This window comes from Astyanax mexicanus, chromosome 22 (genome assembly GCF_023375975.1).
Source record: "Astyanax mexicanus isolate ESR-SI-001 chromosome 22, AstMex3_surface, whole genome shotgun sequence".
Classification (NCBI taxonomy): Eukaryota; Metazoa; Chordata; class Actinopteri; order Characiformes; family Acestrorhamphidae; genus Astyanax; species Astyanax mexicanus.
This window is the reverse complement of record NC_064429.1, coordinates 35,348,729-35,370,315: the sequence shown is the minus strand read 5'-3', so window position 1 is coordinate 35,370,315 and position 21,587 is coordinate 35,348,729. Positions and strand designations below refer to the sequence as shown.

Genomic DNA, 21,587 nt, shown 5'->3' with positions numbered 1-21,587 from the left:
AAAATGTACAAGTAAAATAAAAACTATATAAAGTAGTGTGCACACCATAGCTAGCTTTAGTTTGAGTAAAGCAGGTAGTTTCACACTGTTTTTTCTGTGGACACTTTTGAGTCTTTATTTACTGATATTATTTGGTTTGAAACATCATATAAATATGTTTGAAGGGTTTCTTGTAGATTTAGCTGTACCGCACTGGGATGTGATCACTATTTTAGAAAGAGTAAGCTCCGCCCTTTCTAACCATATATGGATTATGTTTATGTGTGAAGGGATTCCTGAGTAATTAAGCTGAGAACACAAGGTGCCTTTTTGGACGGTATAAAATCCGTCCGTAGGGTTCTAAGGGTTAAAGATGTGGAGTGATGAGGTACCTGTGAGGGACAGGGACTCTGGACGCAGCAGAGCTTCTTAATGGCGCTGTAGAGGTCGTCCCTATTCCCGGTAATAATGCACACCACCAGCTGCACATTGGGCTGAAACAGAACAGAGAAGATCACACTGATAATTAAGTAAAAAAACACTGTTTAAGAACCTTATTCCATCTGTGAAACATGGTGGTGGTGGTATCATGGTTTGTGCCTGCTCTGCTAAATCTGGACCAGGATGGCTTGCCGTTAAGGGTGTAATTATTAACAGAATTTATTTGTTAACTGGAGAAAGTAGTGAACTGTGGCTCAAATGCCTCAAAAGTCTTACAACATTTTGTAAATTGATATGAAACTTTTCTTACTTGTGCAATAGAGCTTTTGAGAAATATATCTTAAATACTTAAAATATCTCATTCCAACATTTTTAAACTCATTTTAAATACAACATCATGATTAAATACATTTTAAAATGTCTAGTTGTGGTCTGAATGTATGTGAAATGAATGAATGTGTTTCTATTTAGCCCTGTTTTAGTTCACTGAATAAGAGGTCTCTAAAGAAAGACATTGGCTAACAGCACTGCAGCAAAGAATGCCTACCTGCTGCCTTTCCCCACAGTCAATTTTACAGCTCTAAAACTCAAAGGACAAAATGTTTTTAGAGATACAGCCTTAGTTTTAAAGATATAGCACTGAGTGGTAGGTAAATTTAACCTTAAAACTTAATTAACATGCATCAGTGCCTCCGGCCAAGCGTAGACTGCCCACCGCAGCATTGATAACGTTTCATTTAGCTAAGCTAACGCTACTAAACTCTTACCTCAGACTTGGAGATTCGGTGCTTGAGCAGTTTTACCATGTCGAAGCCCCAGAGTCTTTATACGCTCTATATCATAAAGTCCAACACGAATGGCATCGTTTTGACCGGTGTTCTGTCGAGTCGTGCTACCTTGTCAAATCGTGCTTCCCTAGTGTATATTCAAGGTCTTGGTAAAACACAGAATCCACCGGAGATCCGATTTAAACCTACAGTTACTTACACAAGATAGCTAATGCTAACTAGCTCTGTAAACAAAAGCTGTAAGCTCCGCCTGTGGGTGGTCCTGAGCCGAAGTGGGCGAGGCCATGAACTCACTGGTTGACATCGACACACTAACGGCTCTCTGATCAACTTGTATTTCTGAGGATTTTCTTTTCTTAACTACTGCAGACAATGGAGGTTGAGGAACAGTTTCATGTGCAGCATAAATATACAACTTTGAGAGACCTATAGTATTTTACAAAGAACAGGAAAAAGTGGATTTTAGCAGAAGGAGACCTTTAATACTTAACTATTGAGTATTTAAGTACATTTACAGTGTTTACAGAACTACTTAAAATATTTAATTTAGTAAAGGAAGCCATATTGGAGTGTTAACGTTGTGGTTGTATTTTTTTTTTTTAAAGATCTACTGTTTACATTCTTCAGCTGTTATATTCTGATAATGAAGTCTGATTTCTTCATATATGGTGTATATATTTCATAGGACAAACTAAACCCAAAAGTAATCAAAGCCTTTATTTAAAGATGTATTGTTTTAAATTATATGTACTTCTAACAGTACAGTAAGTCACAAATCTATATGAAAGCCTACTTTTAATTATTTTTTATTTTATTTTTATTACTACTACTACTAATAATACTGCAATATACTGTGAAACCGTCAGAATCTTGAAAAATACCACAATATACATTTTTGGCCACACCGCCCAGCACTAGTTTCACACCTCGCTGGTGAGCTGGGATTGGATGCTCTTGACGTATGTCTCCGTACGGTCGTCCCGAAGCTCCACGCGAATGGGACGTTCTAGTTTGATTCCAATCGGTCCGGCCACCTTCCCAAACATGGTCACCAGTTCCTCCGCCTGTTCTGCAGCTCTGCGCGGGTAAAACACTGCCCAGCAGTAAAGAGGAATCTGAGTGGATAAACAGACAGGACAGAACATTTCTGGATTAATTAAGAACGAGCTGTTTTAGAGCTTTGTCACTTTTATGGCAAAACAAACAACTACAGGTGTTGGACAATGAAACTGAAACACCTGTCTCATTTTAGTGTTGGAGGTTTCATGGTTAAATTGGAGCAGCCTGGTGGCTAATCTTCATTAATTGCACATTATTGCACCAGTAAGAGCAGAGTGTGAAGGTTCAATTAGCAGGGTAAGAGCACAGTTCTGCTCTAAATATTACAATGCACACTAACATTATGGGTGACAAACCAGAGTCCAAAAGAGGACAAATTGTTGGTGCACGTCTTGCTGGAGCATCTGTGACCAAGACAGCAAGTCTTTGTGATGTATCAAGAGCCACGGTATCCAGGGTAATGTCAGCATACCACCAAGAAGGACCAACCACATCCAACAGGATTAACTGTGGACGCTGTAAGAGGAAGCTGTCTGAAAGGGATGTTCGGGTGCTAACCCGGATTGTATCCAAAAAACATAAAACCACGGCTGATCAAATCACGGCAGAATTCAATGTGCACCTCAACTCTCCTGTTTCCACGAGAACTGTCCGTCACCACAATCAATTATTGTGCTCTAAAACCAGGTGTTTCAGTTTCATTGTCAAACCCCTGTAGTTTGTGCTCAACTGCAATAGAAGATGGATATTTGAGACGACATTTACAGTAAACACACTTACAGAGCTTATGGACGCGTCTCTGACCACCTCTCTAGACCAGTCGGCAGATGAGGACGAGACGAAGGACGCCGACTGAAGACAAATCGTCTCCATAGGCAGGGTTCTGCCCTGAGTCTGCTCACAAACACAAAAAATAGAAATATGGCCGTAAAATATCATATTTCATGGTATTTTTGCAAAAATGATACTCTTGGCGATATGATAAAACTAATTAACAATTAAAAAAAGTAATTTCTACTTATAATGCCTAAATAAATAGGATTAATAAACCTGCAGTGAAAAATATTGGTTGTTATATTCTGTGACACTGACTGTGTGACTAATAAATCCATAATTCCTAGTTTTTGATTATTTAGGAGTATTTTATCCTCTTCAGTTATACAGATACTGTGAAGTAGTGCTAGGCGATTATAGCTTTCCCCCCCCCCAAACTAAAAATCAAACTACAGATGACAAAGAAATAGTTTAAAACTGGGTTAAAGAAGAAGGAAAAAATAAATAAATATATATATTTTTTGGGTGAATCAATGATTTAAATATTGTTTAACAAGCCCATAATATAATGTGAGTAATATCTCACTAAACGAGTAAAAGAAGAAACTTTGAAGGAACGATTTTTATTGTTTTCCACAATTAATCACAGATCCTCACTGGAGAGCCTTGATGCTGGAGTTTTAAGAAATGGTAGGGTTTATTTCTTGCTAAATATATGCTTTATTTGTGTTTGTGTCGAAAGCACTAAAACTTTTTTCAGTATGAGCTCAGTCCTGGGTGTAATGTTCAGAAAATATGCGCAGGTCAGTCTGTGGGAGGCACCGGTAAGATGGATAAACACTTCAGAAATGAGTAGCGTTTTGGGATATTTTAGATTAAAAAGATAAAATGTCTGTATGAGGCTGAGGCTTTATGCCGGTCCCAGCTGTAAAATTGCGATTACTTCATTTTAGAAATTGCATTAAAACTGTAATTCAAATTAATCATGAAAATCACCCAGCACTACTGTGAAGTACTGTAGAGAATTGTCCTGTGATATATCGAGTATCACGATAATCAGAGTATTGTAACATTTCACCGCTAGTCTACAGCTAGGCTTATTTTACTTAGCAGTTAGTAAGCAAGTGAGTCCTCACCATCAGTATCTCAGGGCTGATCTCGAGTCCCCAGCGCTGGAGTTCGTTGAGAGCCTCGGGGTTGCTGTTGATGTTTTGTAGGAGCTGCTTTATGGAGTGCGTGTGCTGCTCTGCACTCACGTTAATGTGCACCGTCAGATCCTGAGAGGAAACACACACAAAAAGCCAAAAAAGTAAAAAATAAATAAATAAATAAATAAAAAAGAAGAAGAAGGTGGTGGTGGTTGCTATGGTGTCTGTGGTGGTTGCTAAGATGTTGCGCTTTGGTATCCATGATGGTTGCTAAGGTGTTCCTAAGCAGTTGCAAGGTGCATGGTGTCTGTGGTGGCTGCTAAGCTGTTGCGCTATGGTATCCATGATGGTTGCTAAGGTGTTGCTAAGCAGTTGCAAAGGTGCAGCTACAGTATCTGTGTTGGATGCCATGTTGCTTCTAAGTGGTTGCAAAGGTGTTGCAATGATATTCGTGGTGGTTGCTATGGTGTTGCTAGGTGGGCGCTATGGTATTGCTAGGTGGTTGTTTAATATTGAATATGCTTATATCAGATTATAAATTTGTTTGCACGTTGCCCTACACAATCATTAATAACCAGGGGCGCAGATGGAAATTTTGAACTGGGGGGGACCAAGCTGTAAAATCATATATATATATATATATATATATATATATATATATATATATATATATATATATATATATATATATATATATATATACATATGCTGCAATAAACTTTAGAATATTGTTATTGTTATATGTTATTGTTTTTTGTTTCTTCATTGCTACAGCCTAGGCAAGACCAGGAAGACAATGTTAACATTTTACATCTTATAATTTCAGTTAACAGCGACTGCTTACTAAAATAACATCATAATAACATCATACATAAAATCAATGGAGAGAGCCGCTGCATGCCTCGGTGCATGCCGGGTTGCGTTGCGTTTAACGCAGCTCCGCCCTCCGGCTCAACTTTATTCAAATAAATCCGGCCGCCGCACTGTGTCCAGTCCAGCCAATCAGGGAAAAGCAGGCTGCGTCCAGCCAATCAGGGAAAAGCAGGCTGCGTCCAGCCAATGAGGGAAGAGCAGGCTGTGTCTTCACACACACACAAGCCTCTTACACACACACACACACACACAGAACAGGCGCCTTTCAACCACAGAAGAGAAGCTGAAAGCGGCAGAATATGGATTTATAGAGCTATAGGTTACAGTGAGGTTGGTAAAAAAAAAAAAAAATATATATATATATTAAACTTATGACTGTCTACTTCTGTTGCTTCATTTTAATTCAAAAACGAGCAAGGAGATCCAGCGCAGCGGATTGCGTTGAAAAAAAGTGCTAGTGGACACGTACCGTAAGGAGATGGTAACTGCCTGTGTCTGTAGTCTACAGGCAGTTCAGCTCCTTAGAACCCCGGACTTGAGAAGGTGCGTTAAATTTACATTGGAACTGGAACACGGAGCTCCGAACAATGTAACCTCTGAACTGAACGCTTCCTAGTTTAAAAACGAGGGCATTGTGGAACACAGAATTCCACAAACGTACAGTTAATTAAATTAAAACCCCAACGTTTATGCTTGTAGATGCTAGATTTCGGATGAGGTCACTATAAATCTGGGGGGGACATGTCCCCCCCGTCCCCAGTGCCATCTGCGCCCATGTTAATAACCAGGGAAGTGAATTCCCTGATGGAAACACAGGATGGATGTGCAGCTAATATGGCTCCTGTTCACTATGGCAGTTGCTATGGTGTTGCTAAGTCATTGCTAGGTGGTTGCTATGGTGTCTGTGTTAGTTTGTCTCTAAGGTTGTGCTATGGTATCCATGTTGGTTGCTATGGTATTGCTTCGGTATTGTAAGTGGTTGCTAGGTGGTTGATAAGGTATTGCTAGGTGGCGGTTAAATGTATTTGCATAAATTAGATTATAATGTGTTTGCATGTTGCGTCAGGTTCTGAGAGGGAACGCACACCATCACATTAAAAACTAGAAAATAGTGGTTGTACTATGATGGTTGTACTATGGTGGTTGCTACACGGTTCTTATGGCATCCGTGGTGGTTGCTATGGTGTTGCTAGGTGGTTGTTAAATATGGCATACACTTAAATCAGATTATAATGTGTCCTAAAAGGGAACACACATGATCACAGTAATAACTAGAAAATTGCATTTTCTTTAAGGAAACGCAGGATTGTTGCCCAGCAAAAATGGCACCCACCATTCACTATGGTGTATGCTATGGTGTTGCTAGGCAGTTGCCAAGGTGTTGCTATGGCGCCTGTGGTGGTTGCTAATTTGCTGCTATGGTATCCGTAGTGGTTACTTTAGTGGCTGGTAGGTGGTTGCTAGGGTGTTGCTAGGTGGTTGCTAAGTAATAAGTTTTAGCATAAATCAGATTAAAATGTGATTGTGTGTGTTCCCTCTCAGGACCTGATGCAACGTCGCAATTATATTAATAACTAGAAAAAAGTTAATTTACTGAAGGAAACGCAAGATTGATGCATGGCTAAAATTGCTCCCACCGTTCACTATTAAATATACACATAAAATAAATAAATGTACATATATAATAAAGTGTTTGCTACCTTCATCGCTCTGAAGTCTTTCCGCATTTTCTCTGGGATGCCGGTCATGAAGGAAAGCTCAGGCAGCAGCAGAATCTCACCTGTAATTATCTGCTGTAAAAAAAAAACATCACAATGTTACTTATATTACACAATATATTGACAATACAGCCAAAAATATTCACTTCTTAATCCATATCTGGAAAAATTAAGATACCACTTCTTGATTTTACCAAATTGAAAACCTCTGGAATATAATCAGGAGGAAGATGGATGATCACAAGCCATCAAACCACCAAACTGAACTGCTTGAATTTTTGCACCAGGAGTAAAGCAGCATAAAGTTATCCAAAAGCAGTGTGTAAGACTGGTGGAGGAGAACATGATGCCAAGATGCATGAAATTAAAACTGTGATTAAACCAGCAGGGTTATTCCACCAAATATTGATTTCTGAACTCTTAAAACTTTATGAATATGAACTTGTTCTCTTTGCATTATTTGAGGTCTGAATGCTCTGCATCTTTTTCTGTTATTTGTCATTTCTCATTTTCTGTAAATAAATGCTCTAAATGAGAATATTTTTATGTGGAATTTGGGAGAAATGTTGTCTGTAGTTTATAGAATAAAACAACAATGTTCATTTTACTCAAACATAAACCTATAAATAGCAAAATAAGAGGAACTGATTCAGAAACTGAAGTGCTCTCTTAATTTTTTCCAGAGCTAGACATATATGCAGAAGAGAGCTATGCGAAGTAAGCCTTTATCTGTTAGGTTTAAAAAAATTATTTTACTTATATAATCTTTATGCACAATCCTTAAATATACTTTTCATTATAAACCACTATGTTTAATCTATGTAGGATGTGAAAATAGGATTTGTGTGACAGCAAATCCTAATGAGTCCACCAGAGGGCAAAATACACCAAGCTAGAACCAAGGCACTGCATGAAAATGTCATGACAACATGCATTATCTGTCTATGAGTTTTATAAGTTTAGCACTGGAAAAGGCTTTTTTTTTTTAACTCTAGGCTGTTTTGGTTTGTTTTTTCTCTCCGTTTTTGTTTTCGGTTCCTCTTTCAGGTCTTATAACACAGTAATTATATCAGACAGACACATGCCCTGTTCTCTTTTACTCCAGAAGACATACGGCTGCTCAAAAATATCATAATTTAAAATGTAAAAGGAAGCAGAATTGTTATATTTTCCTGGAACTGATCATGTTTTGCTCAAAATTTTACCAAGCGCCTGTTTTTTTATTTTTATTTTTTTTACTTATTTTTGAATGTATAGACTTTAAATATATTCAAACCTAAGATATCTTTTCAAAAAATATGGTTAGACTAGAGTGTAAATGAGTAAAAGCATAAGAATATTGATGATTTGAGTTCAATACATGGCTTATTAATTATTACTTTGATAAAATACATGGAGAAACAGCATCAGGCGGATTTTTTTATCTTGATAATCAATAATCACACCTCTAGGATACATGTAGATACTAAAAACCTGACACTCAGAGCAGCCTATGCCTTTCAGTATTTTAATCAGGACACACAAAGAAAACATATATATATATATATACAAAAATGTAAACTTTTTAGTCTAAATAAATAAAAATGTTTAGTGCAAAATAAATACTCCGTAAAAATGTGCATTTAAAATAAAAACTATATAAAGTAGTGCGCACATAATACCTAGCTTTAGTTTGAGTAAAGCAGGTAGTTTCACACTTTTTTTTCTGTGGACACTTTTGAGTCTTTATTTACTGATATTATTTGGTTTGAAACATCATATAAATATGTTTGAAGCACTAAAGATAAATAATATTGGTTGATGAAGGAGATTTTTCACTTTAGGTGTTTTTCTCAAAGGGTTTCTTGTAGATTTAGCTTTACTGCACTGGGATGTGATCACTAATTTTAGAAAGAGATAGTTCCACCTTTTCTAACCATATATGGATTGTGTTGATGTGTAACTCAAAACAGATTTTCTTCATCGATAAACGGAAACAAAAAGATTTGCAGACCAAATTTTCATGACTTTTTCAAAGCTTCCTGGGTATTTTTTTAATTCCTTGACTTTTCCAGGTTTTTCATGACCGTGCAAACCCTGTATATAGTACTTAGAAAACAGCACTTTTGCCTAAAAGGCTTAAAATCCACTTGTGCATCCACAAGACCAACCCTACTTGTGAATAGTCTGTTTTTTTTTTAGATTCAATGCTGGGTTTATTATGAAAACAGGGTTTCATTTCCTTAATTTGTCATGGCGAAAAGGCACTCTTCAAGAAATCACTTGTGTTACCATAAATATATATATAAAACCCTTAATTTAGGTTACAACAGTAGTCTTGAGTCAAACACGTCCTCAAGACATCTGTAATTACTACTGTTATTCTGAGAGTTCAGTGAATGAGTCAGTTACAGCTGCTGTTTTAGATTTACACAGACTCCAGTAAATTTGGATTCTCAAATCTCACCTTTCCTCCAGGTTTTGACCTCTCCTTCGGCCGATGCACCAGCAGGGGCTGGTCAATTTCCTTTACTGTGATGCCGTAGTTCTTCCTGCAATCAGAATAAACACAGTCGAATAATTACAATAAGATTATTTATTCTTAAATAACATTATAATACACCTCGGAGTTCATCAAAGTTCAGTTTGTAGTTGATGTTGAGATCATATTAAGAATTTTAGAAACCTTCCACTATTTCCTATTATCTCCAAATGTGTCTCAACGTTTCAGCACTTAGATTTGAATTATAAGGTCATTAAAATGTTGAAAATATGACTCTGCTGCATGTCAGCTAGCAATGCTGCATCCTGAACTGACATCATAAGACTGGCAAAGCAATGAGCTTTGGGAAATTAGATAAATTAATTACATAGCATAGCATTTAGCGAATGCTTTTACCTAAAGCAACTTTAAATAATTATGTACATTAGCAATAGAGGACATAGAAGTTCAAGGCAAAAACATTTTTGACAGGGCCTAAAGAAGGTCAAAGTCTAATATAATGGGATAAAAGTAGGAGAAAATGAGGTTAGAAGTAGTTAGATTGTTGGAGGTGTCAGGAGAGTGATTTTTAATCTGACAATTATTTATTCGATTAGTTGATTAGTCAATGATTATTTCTGCCATGTTCTCCATCTCTAAAAACAATAAAAACAGCTGAAAATGAGATTTGAGGCATTTAAACGTCTGGATGTTGTTTAAACATCAGAAGTACTAAATTTAGTTAGTAAATATATAATCTTTATATAACATAAACAAAAACTAATTAACAATTAGTCAACAATATAATTTGTAGTCGACATATTGAAATAATTGACTTTGTCGATTATATCGACTAATCGTTGCAGCCCAAGAGGTTAGCGCCTAATGTTATTGCTGCTCCAGCAGTGCTAGCCGGGATTAGCAGCAGGCTACAGGCCGATACTCTCACATCTGAATGGCGAAAGAGCTAGCGCTTGCCGAAAGTTAGCGGCCAATGCTAACGTTGCTCCAGCAGTGATATCTGGGATTAGCAGCAGGGTACTCTTTCTTATACAACACCTATAACTATAGAGTTCCTGATATTGACTTGGTAACGACAAAAATCAATAATTTTAATATTCTCTCTCCTATTATTGAAAGCTAAAAATTAGCACATGACCCCGTCAGAACTGCGGGTCTCAGAGCAGCAGATGAACCTGTAGTAATCGATGAAGGTGGTCTCTGAGCCGTCAGCCAGGGTGAAGGAGTCTTTGGGGGATTTGGACCACTTGATGTCGTCGATGCGATAGGTGCGGTTGTTGTAACGGGTTATCACAATCGCACCAACGAACTCCTTGGTGCACTCGTCCTGAAAGTGCTCCGGACTCTGCTGGTAGATCACACCCCTACAAAAACACACACAAATACACTGTAAACATAACTGATTTACTCATTCTGAGGGATTTGAGCCCCAAAAGCTGTTTATTACAACCCCAGAAATAAAACTTATCAGACTAAAAGTGAACACATCACATTTATTTTGTACTACGGAACCATTTTTGGGGAGAAAAAAAAAAACGCATTCTGTTGTTTTTTTCATTAATTTTAAAATGTCTAGTGATCTGGAGCATTTTAAGCAAATTAATTTGGATTAATAAATCACTATCAACTAGAAAAAAAAAATTATCACCTCACAGCACTATTAAAAATCTAAAAGTTAAAAATGTGACGACATAAGCAATAAAAACTTGGCAGTCGCAGCAGCGAACGAAACCCCGGGGTGAATTTTTACTTGCAACTAGTATAAAGTGATTTTTAGTGGAACAACACCTTTAAGGCTATTTTAGAACTATTACTAGAGATGCACAATAATAAATTAAATTTTTTTAAGAAACACAGTTTTGTTTACTTAGCTTAGCTTTACAGGTTTTGCCACCCACCTGCTGAATTAGAAGGAAAACATGTCGACACCCCTGTTCCTTTCTAGTGTTGCATAAAATGTGCCTTATAATCTGGTGCGCCTTATAGTGTGGAAAATACAGTAACTGAATTGTACGGTTTAAAATACTCTGAGGATGAAGCAAATTAATTTAGATTATTAAATCACATTTTTAATTTTTTTAGGTTTTTAATAGTGCTGTCAGGTGATAAAAAATAATATCTAATTAATAATGTGATGTTATAAGCAAAAAAAAAAACAAAAACAAAACAAACTCGGTATAACGCTGCTTTAGTCCGGTGGAAGAGTGGATATGGGAAACGATTGAATTTCGGCTCCTGCTCATGAATATTCATACATGCAAACAAATTGCTTCTGATTGGCTAACAGCACTGCGACAACAGGTGGCAGCGAGACGGACAAAAGTTAGAAAATTATTTTAAATTAAGACATTTTTACACTAATAACAGTCTTTGCAATGTCATATGTTACTTTACAACATGTGTAATAATGCCCTGCTAAGTGCAGTTCAGCCACTGACCTAGTCTTAGAGTCTCTGTAAAACACCAAATCCACCGGAGATCCTATTTAAACCTATAGTTACTCACAGAGGTGGGTAGTCCAGGTCCAGAAAGTAAAAATCCACCCCGGGTTTAGCTGTTAGCTGAGCCACAGAAGAGCCACCCAGGCAGTTGAAACAAAACCCTGGGGTGGATTTTTACTTTTAACTAGTGTAAAGTGGATTTTATCGGAAGAACACCTTTAAAATTATTTTAGGACTATTATTAAGGATGCACATTATTATCATTTATTATTTTACCTTAAGTAGAAATCTGGAAATATACGCTTACTGTAAATAAACAGGAGAGAAATCTGTGTAGTTTAACATTCAGAGCTCCTTTGACTTTTTTTTAAGAAATACAGTTTTGTTTACTTAGCTTAGCTTTACAGGTCTTACCACCCACTTGTTAAATCAGAAGAAAAACTTGGCAACACCCATGTTCTTTACTAGTGTCACATACTTCAGTGTGCTTTATACACTAACTGCGAAAAATACAGTAACTAAATTGTGTGGTTTAAAATACTATGAGGATGAATGCAAATTCATTTAGATATAGTTAAATCACATTATTAACTATATAATTTAAAAAAAGTTTAAAATGTGATGACAAGCAATAAAAACCAAAATCCTATAGCTTATTTCAGCACATATATATGCTATTGCTCATGCTTACCTGGACTAATGTGTATAACTGAATTAATTGCAGCAAATGTGTAAAAATACTACACAGGTATTGCCACACTCACTGTTCCTGAATTCTATGCAATTCTTTATTGGTTTGTTTAAGTAAGTCAACACCAGCAGATAATTCACAAATACTTACATAATGTTCAAAACAGAGTCATTCCGGAGCACCTTGTGGGACACATCCACTCCCAGGTACAGCCCACCATCAGTTTCCTTTATACAGGTGGAGTAACCTGGCCACACCTGCAGCCTGCAACATAAACAAATACATATTTAACCAACTATAACCCACTGATCCTATTCAGTGCCAATTATCCACTACTATTAACTGAATAAAAGGTTTGAAGTTGCAAAGCTGTACTGAGACACAATTTTAAAACATAAGGTAATTGATATTTGCCTGTGTTTGCCGAGAACGATGGCGTTGCTTGGGTCGTAATGATCTCGGCCAACCAGCTTGAGGCCCACAATCTTCATCACTCTGTAAGGAAAGGTAAAATAATAAGGGATTATTAAAATGGTTTGAAGAACACAGCGGCAAAAACAAAGGATCGGATGCGAATCAGAAGAGAGCTGGAAAGAAGAGCCGACAAACGACATGTTTAAGTTCGTTTTTACTTTCCACCCACATAAATTAATCAATATAAAGCATTCATCAATAAAGCACAGTAACTTCAACTGAGCTAACTTAGCCTGACCGATTAAAATAGCACCAAAGGTACATTTTTGACTGGACTGGCAGTGCTAAAGTAAACTGATTATTAGAATAGCACTGCTGAGGCAAATGTGTTGTGCTTTGTTGGTTTGTCTGCTGGGATGTTAAGTGCTCAATAAATAATAATTAAATAAATTTTAACAAAGATAACATGCTTTTATTCAAAATAAAAACCACTGACTTCACTACAGTGATCATGAGTTTGGTATATTGACCACCTCCTGCGTTTAACTAGCGCTTATTTTCTTCGAAGGTTTAATGGAAGGTTCTCTGCACGGCTCCAGACGTAACAGAGCGTCTCTAAAGTTCTCGCCCGCCTGTCCGAGCAGCTGAGCCGCCTCTAGAGATCTGCGCTTTCTCTCCAGACTGAAGAGAGAGAGAGAGAGAGAGAGAGAGAGAGAGAGAGAGAGAGAGAGAGTGCGAACGAGGGAACGCTCCCTGCAGAGAACAAAGGGCAGAGCGACCAACGCACTGATCTGAAACACGCCGAAAGCAGACAGGACCAACCGCCACGAGACGAACAGAAAGAACAGGACCAGAACACACTGCAGCCACCACACACACACACACACACACACACACACACACACATCTCTCCCTGAGAGGGGGATCAAAAATATACACATGTAACATTAATAAAAAATGAGGAGGGGAGAGAGAGAGAGAGAGAGAGAGAGAGAGAGAGAGAGAGACGGGGAGAGAGAGACATAAGATAAAAATAAGGGAACAAAAAAGAACTGTAAAACTGTAAAAACTGTAAAAGAAAAGGAAAAAGAAAGATGAGTAAATAAAAAAGAAACAATGAAGAAAGAGTAAGAGAAAGAAAGAGGTGGTAAAGAGAAAAGAGTTCAGAGAGAGAAAGAGAGAATTGTGAGTGTAAATTAATTTAACTAAAACAAATAGCAGAGATAGATAGATAACTACAAAAAATAGAAGATAGAGGGAGAGAGAAAGAGAGAGAGAACTACAACAAATATAAAGCAGTGAGAGAGAGAAAGAGAGAGAATTGTGAGTGTAAATTTATTTAACTAAAACAAATAGAAACCAGTGATTAAGAGAGAGAGAGAGACAGAGAGAGAACTACAACAAATAAAAAGCAGACAGAAACAGAGAGAGATAGAATGAAAACTACAAAAAAATAGAAGACAGAGAGAGAGAGAGAACTACAACAAATAGAAAGCAGTGAGAAAGAGAGAGATAGAGAGAGAGTGTGAGAAAGAGAGAGAGAGAGAGAACTACAACAAATAGACAGCAGAAAGAGAGAAAGCGTGATAGACAGAGAGAGAGAGAAAGAGAGAGATGATGATCACAGAGCATCACGAGCTGAAACTGGGCCAGAACCGGAGCGCTGTCTGGAACAGCTGAGGGTCCTGAAACACGCAGAGTATCGCCTGGTTTTTTCAGGGATTTGATGTCCTCATGCTGTTACCATGGCGATCAGCAGATCACAACAACAGTGAGCAGAACATCTCTCAAACTGACAGAGAAAAACGTGCACAATCCCCCAACCTCTACACAGAGTCTTTATATACCACAAACATACCACACGATAAACCACACACACACACCATATACTGCAGCACTGTTACTATAATACTACACACTACTACATACTGTACGCCTAACTCATCCAAATTAGGGGTGGGCGATATGGCTCTAAAATAATATCACGATATTTCAGGGTATTTTTGCGATAACGATATACTTGGCGATATAGGAAAACTAAAATAATTCATTCATTTCAGGAATATAGTATAATAGTATAACAGAAAAATCATAATGTGGCAAAATAAATATTATATCATAAAATAATATCATGCAGCAAATAATACTGCAGAATATTTAGTGCGTGCATATAAACTGCAAACTAAAACAATAATACAATAAATACACCTAAAGCTTCACAGTAAATAATAGACTACTTTTAAGACAGAACAGCCCTATTATCACGATATGGATTTTTTATATCACGATATTTCTGTGTCACGATATATTGTATGCGATATAATATTGCCCACCCCTAATCCAAATCATTAAACTCAGGTGTTCCTGAATCTTTTCCGTGTCCACAGGTGTTTAATAAAAGCAGCAGCTAGCATAGCCAGCTCCATTTAGTAGCACTAACGCCCTTATACTCTGTAATTCATCGGAATGGCTTTACTGCTCCTTACAACTGCTTTAGGGTTCAATACAATATATTAAATCAATAATATGCTATGGTGTGAAAACTGGTCCACAGTTAACAGCTGTGCTGAACTCATCAAGAGTTAATTACTTGAATTTCTTGTCTCTTAATGTAAAGGTTTGAGAGCATCAGTTAAAGTAAAGTAGTGAAGAGGTAGAGTTACAGGTATACAGTGAATAGTGAATATTTGAGTAATGTTCTAATACATATTATAAAGAGCAACAATTACTCAACTAAGTAAAGAAAATAAATTAATTATTTCAAAAACGTAGAAATTATCGAGTACAGTCAGCGCAAAGACCATCAAAAGTGTTATAATAATGATGAAACTGGCACTTATCAGGGCCGCACTAGGAAAGGAAAAGCGAGAGTTTCCTCTGTTGTACAGGATAAGTTCATCAGAGTTTCCAGCCTCAAAAACAATTATTTTGGTTCAGAGTATTTTGGTTTGTTTAATACTTTTAAGTTACTACATGATTCCTTAAGTGTTTAATAGTCTGGATCACTTTACTATTCATTTACTATGTAGAAAAAAAAAACCCAAAATACTAGGAAAAGTGTATTGGCATGGTTCTAAAATGATAAAAACACTTTCAGATAAAGTGAAAACATCCTCTATAAGAAACTAGACTAAACCTACAGTTACAGCACTGTGTGTTAAGCTCTTTGATAGTAAATGCACACCTGCGCAGAACCACATTGTAGAACGGAATACACAGGTCACAGTGAGGGGGCAGAACCTTCGTCATCTGGATTTTTATGTCGATTTCTTGATTATCTGTCTTTCTTTCTGCTTTCAGGTGAACAACCTGAAATAAATCAAAAACACAGCGAACGCAGAAATGTTATATAAAATTATACCTATTATCTTGTCTGCCAACTTGGCTGATCAGCCATAACTGAAAACTATTATCACCATACAAATAAAATATTATCATAATACAATATCACAATAATTTAATATTACAATCTGATATTATCATAATACAATATCACAATACGATAATATAAGAATATGATATCACAATAGGTTTCCCACAATAAAGATGATACTCTATATATCGCATGACAATCACAGTGCATCTCATGATGCAATATTATTAATATTATAATATCATATTGTTATATCACTATACAATAAATATTATGCTATAATTACGATATCACAATATATTATCGTCATACATTTTTATAATAGGATCACAATATGCCTTCACAATACTACACTATCACAACAATACTATGGTTCTGATATATACTCGATATATCATATGATAATCACGAGACATCCCACAATGCAATATTAACAATATATACAACAACTATAACATCAAAATACGATGACTACAATGCGTGATCAAGATACGATACTATCACGATACGATATCATAACACAACATCACAATATATCACGATATGATACTATCAATACAATATCACGATACGATATCATAACACAACATCACAATATATCACGATATGATACTATCAATACAATATCACGATACGATATCATAACACAACATCACAATATATCACGATATGATACTATCAATACAATATCACGATACGATATCATAACACAACATCACAATATATCACGATATGATACTATCAATACAATAACACGATACGATATCATAACACATCACAATATATCACGATATGATACTATCAATACAATATCACGATACGATATCATAACACAACATCACAATATATCACGATATGATACTATCAATACAATAACATGATACGATATCATAACACAACATCACAATATATCACGATATGATACTATCAATACAATAACACGATACGATATCATAACACAACATCACAATATATCACGATATGATACTATCAATACAATATCACGATACGATATCATAACACAACATCACAATATATCACGATATGATACTATCAATACAATAACACGATACGATATCATAACATCACAATATATCACGATGATACTATCAATACAATATCACGATACGATATCATAACACAACATCACAATATATCACGATATGATACTATCAATACAATATCACGATACGATATCATAACACAACATCACAATATATCACGATATGATACTATCAATACAATATCCCGATACGATATCATAACACAACATCACAATATATCACGATATGATACTATCAATACAATATCACGATACGATATCATAACACAACATCACAATATATCACGATATGATACTATCAATACAATATCACGATACGATATCATAACACAACATCACAATATATCACGATATGATACTATCAATACAATATCACGATACGATATCATAACACAACATCACAATATATCACGATATGATACTATCAATACAATATCACGATACGATATCATAACACAACATCACAATATATCACGATATGATACTATCAATACAATATCACGATACGATATCATAACATCACAATATATCACGATGATACTATCAATACAATATCACGATACGATATCATAATACGTTGCTCGCTATTACAATGATATCACAATATTGTGGTTCTGCAACACTTACAATACAATAGGATACAATTATCCTAAATAAGTAAATACCAGGAATTATGGTGTATTTCACACAATTTAACAACCAATATTCTTTACCACAGCTTTATTAACCATCTTCATATAATTATAGTGCCACCATGTGGAGAAATGACACAGTACCTTTAGTAAGGCAGTCTTTGCAGCAATGTATTGATGATGTATCGCAATAAAATAAAATAAAAAAGATATCACAATAACAATATTTTGTTCTAACCCTACAGCAGGTGTCCCAAAACGTTTGTCCATACAGTCTGATTTATATTTGCACACAAACAGATATAAACATCCTCTCAGACACACACACACACACTCAGTCTATCATTATAATCAGCACTCCTTACCTCGTCTAGTCTTTTAGGCAGGTAAAGGATGGAGCCGTCAAAGGCAACCACTTCTCCCGTAGTTGAGCGATGGTCCTTCATCATCCCGAAGCGCATGCTGAGCGCCTCCACATTGGGACTGATCCACGCCGTACGAATATCATCAGACAGCCATGCAGCACGCATAACGAGCAGATAACGATCAACATCAATCAAGCAATCGATCAATACTGTTAGAATCTGCATTAGCTAATCTGCATTAGCTAATCTGCATCAGCATCTGCCTTGACTAACGCTGGACCTCAGAGATCTGAATATGTATTTAATCGACTGCAGAAATTCTGACCATGACGAATTAGTTTACTAAAGACGAGTCACAAGAGAATTCCAACAAACAAAAACAGTTGTCAAGACTGATTCTGACACTAATTCAAGTTAAGCTTACGTGAAAGTGACGTGATACTGAAACACGGCTTCATTTTTGCAGCGAATTGGGATGTAGTTGGAGCCGATGGTGATGGAGTTTCCTTTCGTTCCTGCCTTCTTCAGCGGTTCTCTACAAAAAAAATACAGAAGAGCTCAAGCAAACAGACATAAAGCTTATGTACAGTAGGGCTGCAGCTATCAATTATTTTAGTAATGGAGTACTCTACTGAAAAATCGATTCGATTAATCGAGTAATCGGATAAAACATATTTGTTTGCTTGAAGAGTAATTAAAAATGCACAAGAGAAAAAAAAACAAGAAATTTCCCTCAATAATGAATGACCAATTGAGCCTTTTTTTTTTTAGATAAGTTATATTTTTAAATTCACAACATACATTTCCAAACTGCAAACACAAATAGAAATAAATAAAGGAATAATAATAATTTAATAATTAGTACTTAAATAAATTAAGTTAAATTATTTTCAACAAGGATGTCTTGTATTAAAACTAAATTATTAATAAATAAAAAAGGCATAAACCTTTGCGTTATGTTGTACATCTTAGCTTCTGAACAGCAGAGATGTTGCCAGTTTGTCTCAACAAGTTTATAAACTCCACAGCGCTGTGTTCACTTACTTATATGAAGCCTGTATTAAGTCCAGAATTGTCTGTGTTTATAAACTAATCACACATTAGACAGTATTCCTAATAATCAGCTCTCCACAGTGCTGTCGTTATGTTATTAAGGTACATTAATGTTAATCTCATTGATTTGTTATAAGTTATATTAGCCTTCTCTCGGCTCCACCGCTAACGTTTCCTCAGCTGAGACGGTGCAGCATTAAAAAACCTGCTGTTGTGGGAGGCAAGAGTGAATACACGCTGTCCAGCCTAAAATGCTGCATTATTTTTGCCCTTTTTCCTTGTAAGTTGTCGCTCTTTTCGCTTGCCACTTCAAAAATAAAAATAAAAAGTCTCCAGTGCAACCAGTGCAAAAAATTTGTCTAGAGCAATGTATTTAATATTTAACATATTAAAAAATATTTAACTTGAGAAATATTTACTTTTCAAAGGACTATGTAGTCTGTTTCTGCCTTATTATGTTACTTTAATCATAGTACTGATAATAAACTAAAAGTATCAGTATTGGCAGGTTTACATCAGAATCGTATCGGAGCTATAAAAAAAAAATGTATTGTCCCATCACTAGTAGTTGGGAGGCCCTATAACTTATTGCATATTAAACAGCTATTATATATATTAAATGAGCTAAATGAAACACCTGATTTTAACTGTTATTGGTTTAAAATAAGCCCCAATACTTTAGCCCAGGTGTGATATTGTTGTTGCAGAAAAAGCAAACTTCTGACCACTTAAAGAAACCCAGCAGAGCTCCAGCTGATAATTAGATGACTGCCTTTCAAGAACCAACAAATGTGCTGACCTTGCTGCCTCCACCTTCACAGGGGCCACCGTTGTCTCCACAGGGACTGGAGGTGGGCCAGCAAGGGCAACTGAGACTGGAGGTGGAGTAATTGGTCCAGGGGGAAGCTCAGGTGAGGCGATGGGGCCTCTGCTAAATCCAACAGGGCTGACCGGCGCTCGTCCAGCACCAACCATCCCACGGCCTACAAAACTGAAACAGCAGGATATGATTACATATAATACTGTGTTTTACTTTAAATCACTTCTCTCAGCAATAAGAATCAAAAGAAACATGAAATTCTCATTTTAAAGAAAGTAGCTGAGATCTTGTGAGCTAATCTGGAGAATACATCTCCTAAACAACCCAACCAGCAGCCCTAGTGTGGATTTTTTCACTTCCATTAACTGCCACCCGATATACCATCATAAAAGGACAATTCAAGATTATATTTTTAGTAGTAAATAATCAAATTATTAAAATGTCTCATCAGAAATTTTAAGTGTAAAGTTTAAGCACTGCCTTCTCCTGAAAGCAGAGCTGAAGCCAGTATTTTCTAACTAGAACTGTGCATTACGTGACTGATATCTTTGTGGGTGTGGCCTCTGACTCCGCCTGCTGTTAATTTCAATGACAAAAGACGGAAAAAAATGATAGTAAATATTAGTGCTGGGCGATCACGATAACGATATATATCATGATATACCACATTTGAGTATGTTTTCAGTTATTCTTCGAAAAATATGACAAAATAATATCATTGCTTACTTTTTTTTCCCCAACTTTATTTCAAAGTGACTGTAAACCAAACTTTCACAAACTTTCACACTTTATTATCACTTATATAAACCGAGTTTATGCAAAGTGACCAAGCCAATATATATATATATATATATATATATATATATATATATATATATATATATATATATATATATATATATATTTGCATGAATAATTGATTAAATTACTGTAGAAACGATAGGGATATCGACAGCACTACTGACAATATTTACTAGTGCTCTGCGATATGACAACAAATATCCCTATCGTTTCTAAAGTAAATTCATTTACGTTTAATGTCAAAAAAGTAAGCATATATTATTTTGTCATATTTTCCGAAGAATAACTAAAACATACTCAAATGTGGTATATCATTATATATATCGTTATCATGATATAAAAAATTCCAGATCGTGATATATGATTTTTCCCATATTGCCCAGCACTAATTGGCAGTTCAACAGATGGAGAAGACTTTGAGCCCAGAAGGACTACAAGACAAATTTCTTGGTATTATTATTTTTCCCAAAACTTATCCAGACCTGGAAATTGCTTTTATTAAATTTAATTTATTTTCCAGTATTTTTCATGACCGAATGGACCTTGCAGTTAACAGTGTTTTACGACCACAGAAGTCATAATTATTTTCTACACAACTCTTCTTTTTATACCTTTATGTAAATCAGTATGCTTTTGTCAACTGATATCCAAAAGAGCTCTGATCCGATTGGC

The 21,587-nt window shown here is 36.0% G+C and overlaps 2 protein-coding genes across 6 annotated transcripts in view; both read right to left on the bottom strand.

Moving 5' to 3' along the window:
• galnt9 (polypeptide N-acetylgalactosaminyltransferase 9) overlaps positions 1-21,587 on the bottom strand; it is a 334,018-nt gene that overhangs the window by 51,435 nt on the left and 260,996 nt on the right. The window lies entirely within an intron of this gene.
• The window catches only part of piwil2 (piwi-like RNA-mediated gene silencing 2), a 46,284-nt gene that overhangs the window by 11,535 nt on the left and 13,162 nt on the right, over positions 1-21,587 (bottom strand). For 4 of the 5 annotated variants that reach the window (XM_049470568.1, XM_049470571.1, XM_049470572.1 and 1 more), the window contains 13 exons: positions 20,094-20,285; positions 18,666-18,776; positions 18,242-18,359; positions 15,993-16,117; positions 12,809-12,889; positions 12,545-12,658; positions 10,438-10,626; positions 9,227-9,311; positions 6,763-6,855; positions 4,178-4,318; positions 3,048-3,161; positions 2,135-2,323; positions 372-473 (listed from right to left, as the gene is read on the bottom strand). In XM_049470568.1, the coding sequence (XP_049326525.1) occupies positions 372-473; positions 2,135-2,323; positions 3,048-3,161; positions 4,178-4,318; positions 6,763-6,855; positions 9,227-9,311; positions 10,438-10,626; positions 12,545-12,658; positions 12,809-12,889; positions 15,993-16,117; positions 18,242-18,359; positions 18,666-18,776; positions 20,094-20,285 (1,654 nt within the window). The remainder of the gene's footprint in view (positions 1-371; positions 474-2,134; positions 2,324-3,047; positions 3,162-4,177; positions 4,319-6,762; positions 6,856-9,226; positions 9,312-10,437; positions 10,627-12,544; positions 12,659-12,808; positions 12,890-15,992; positions 16,118-18,241; positions 18,360-18,665; positions 18,777-20,093; positions 20,286-21,587) is intronic. The other variant, XM_049470570.1, reaches the window with a different exon arrangement.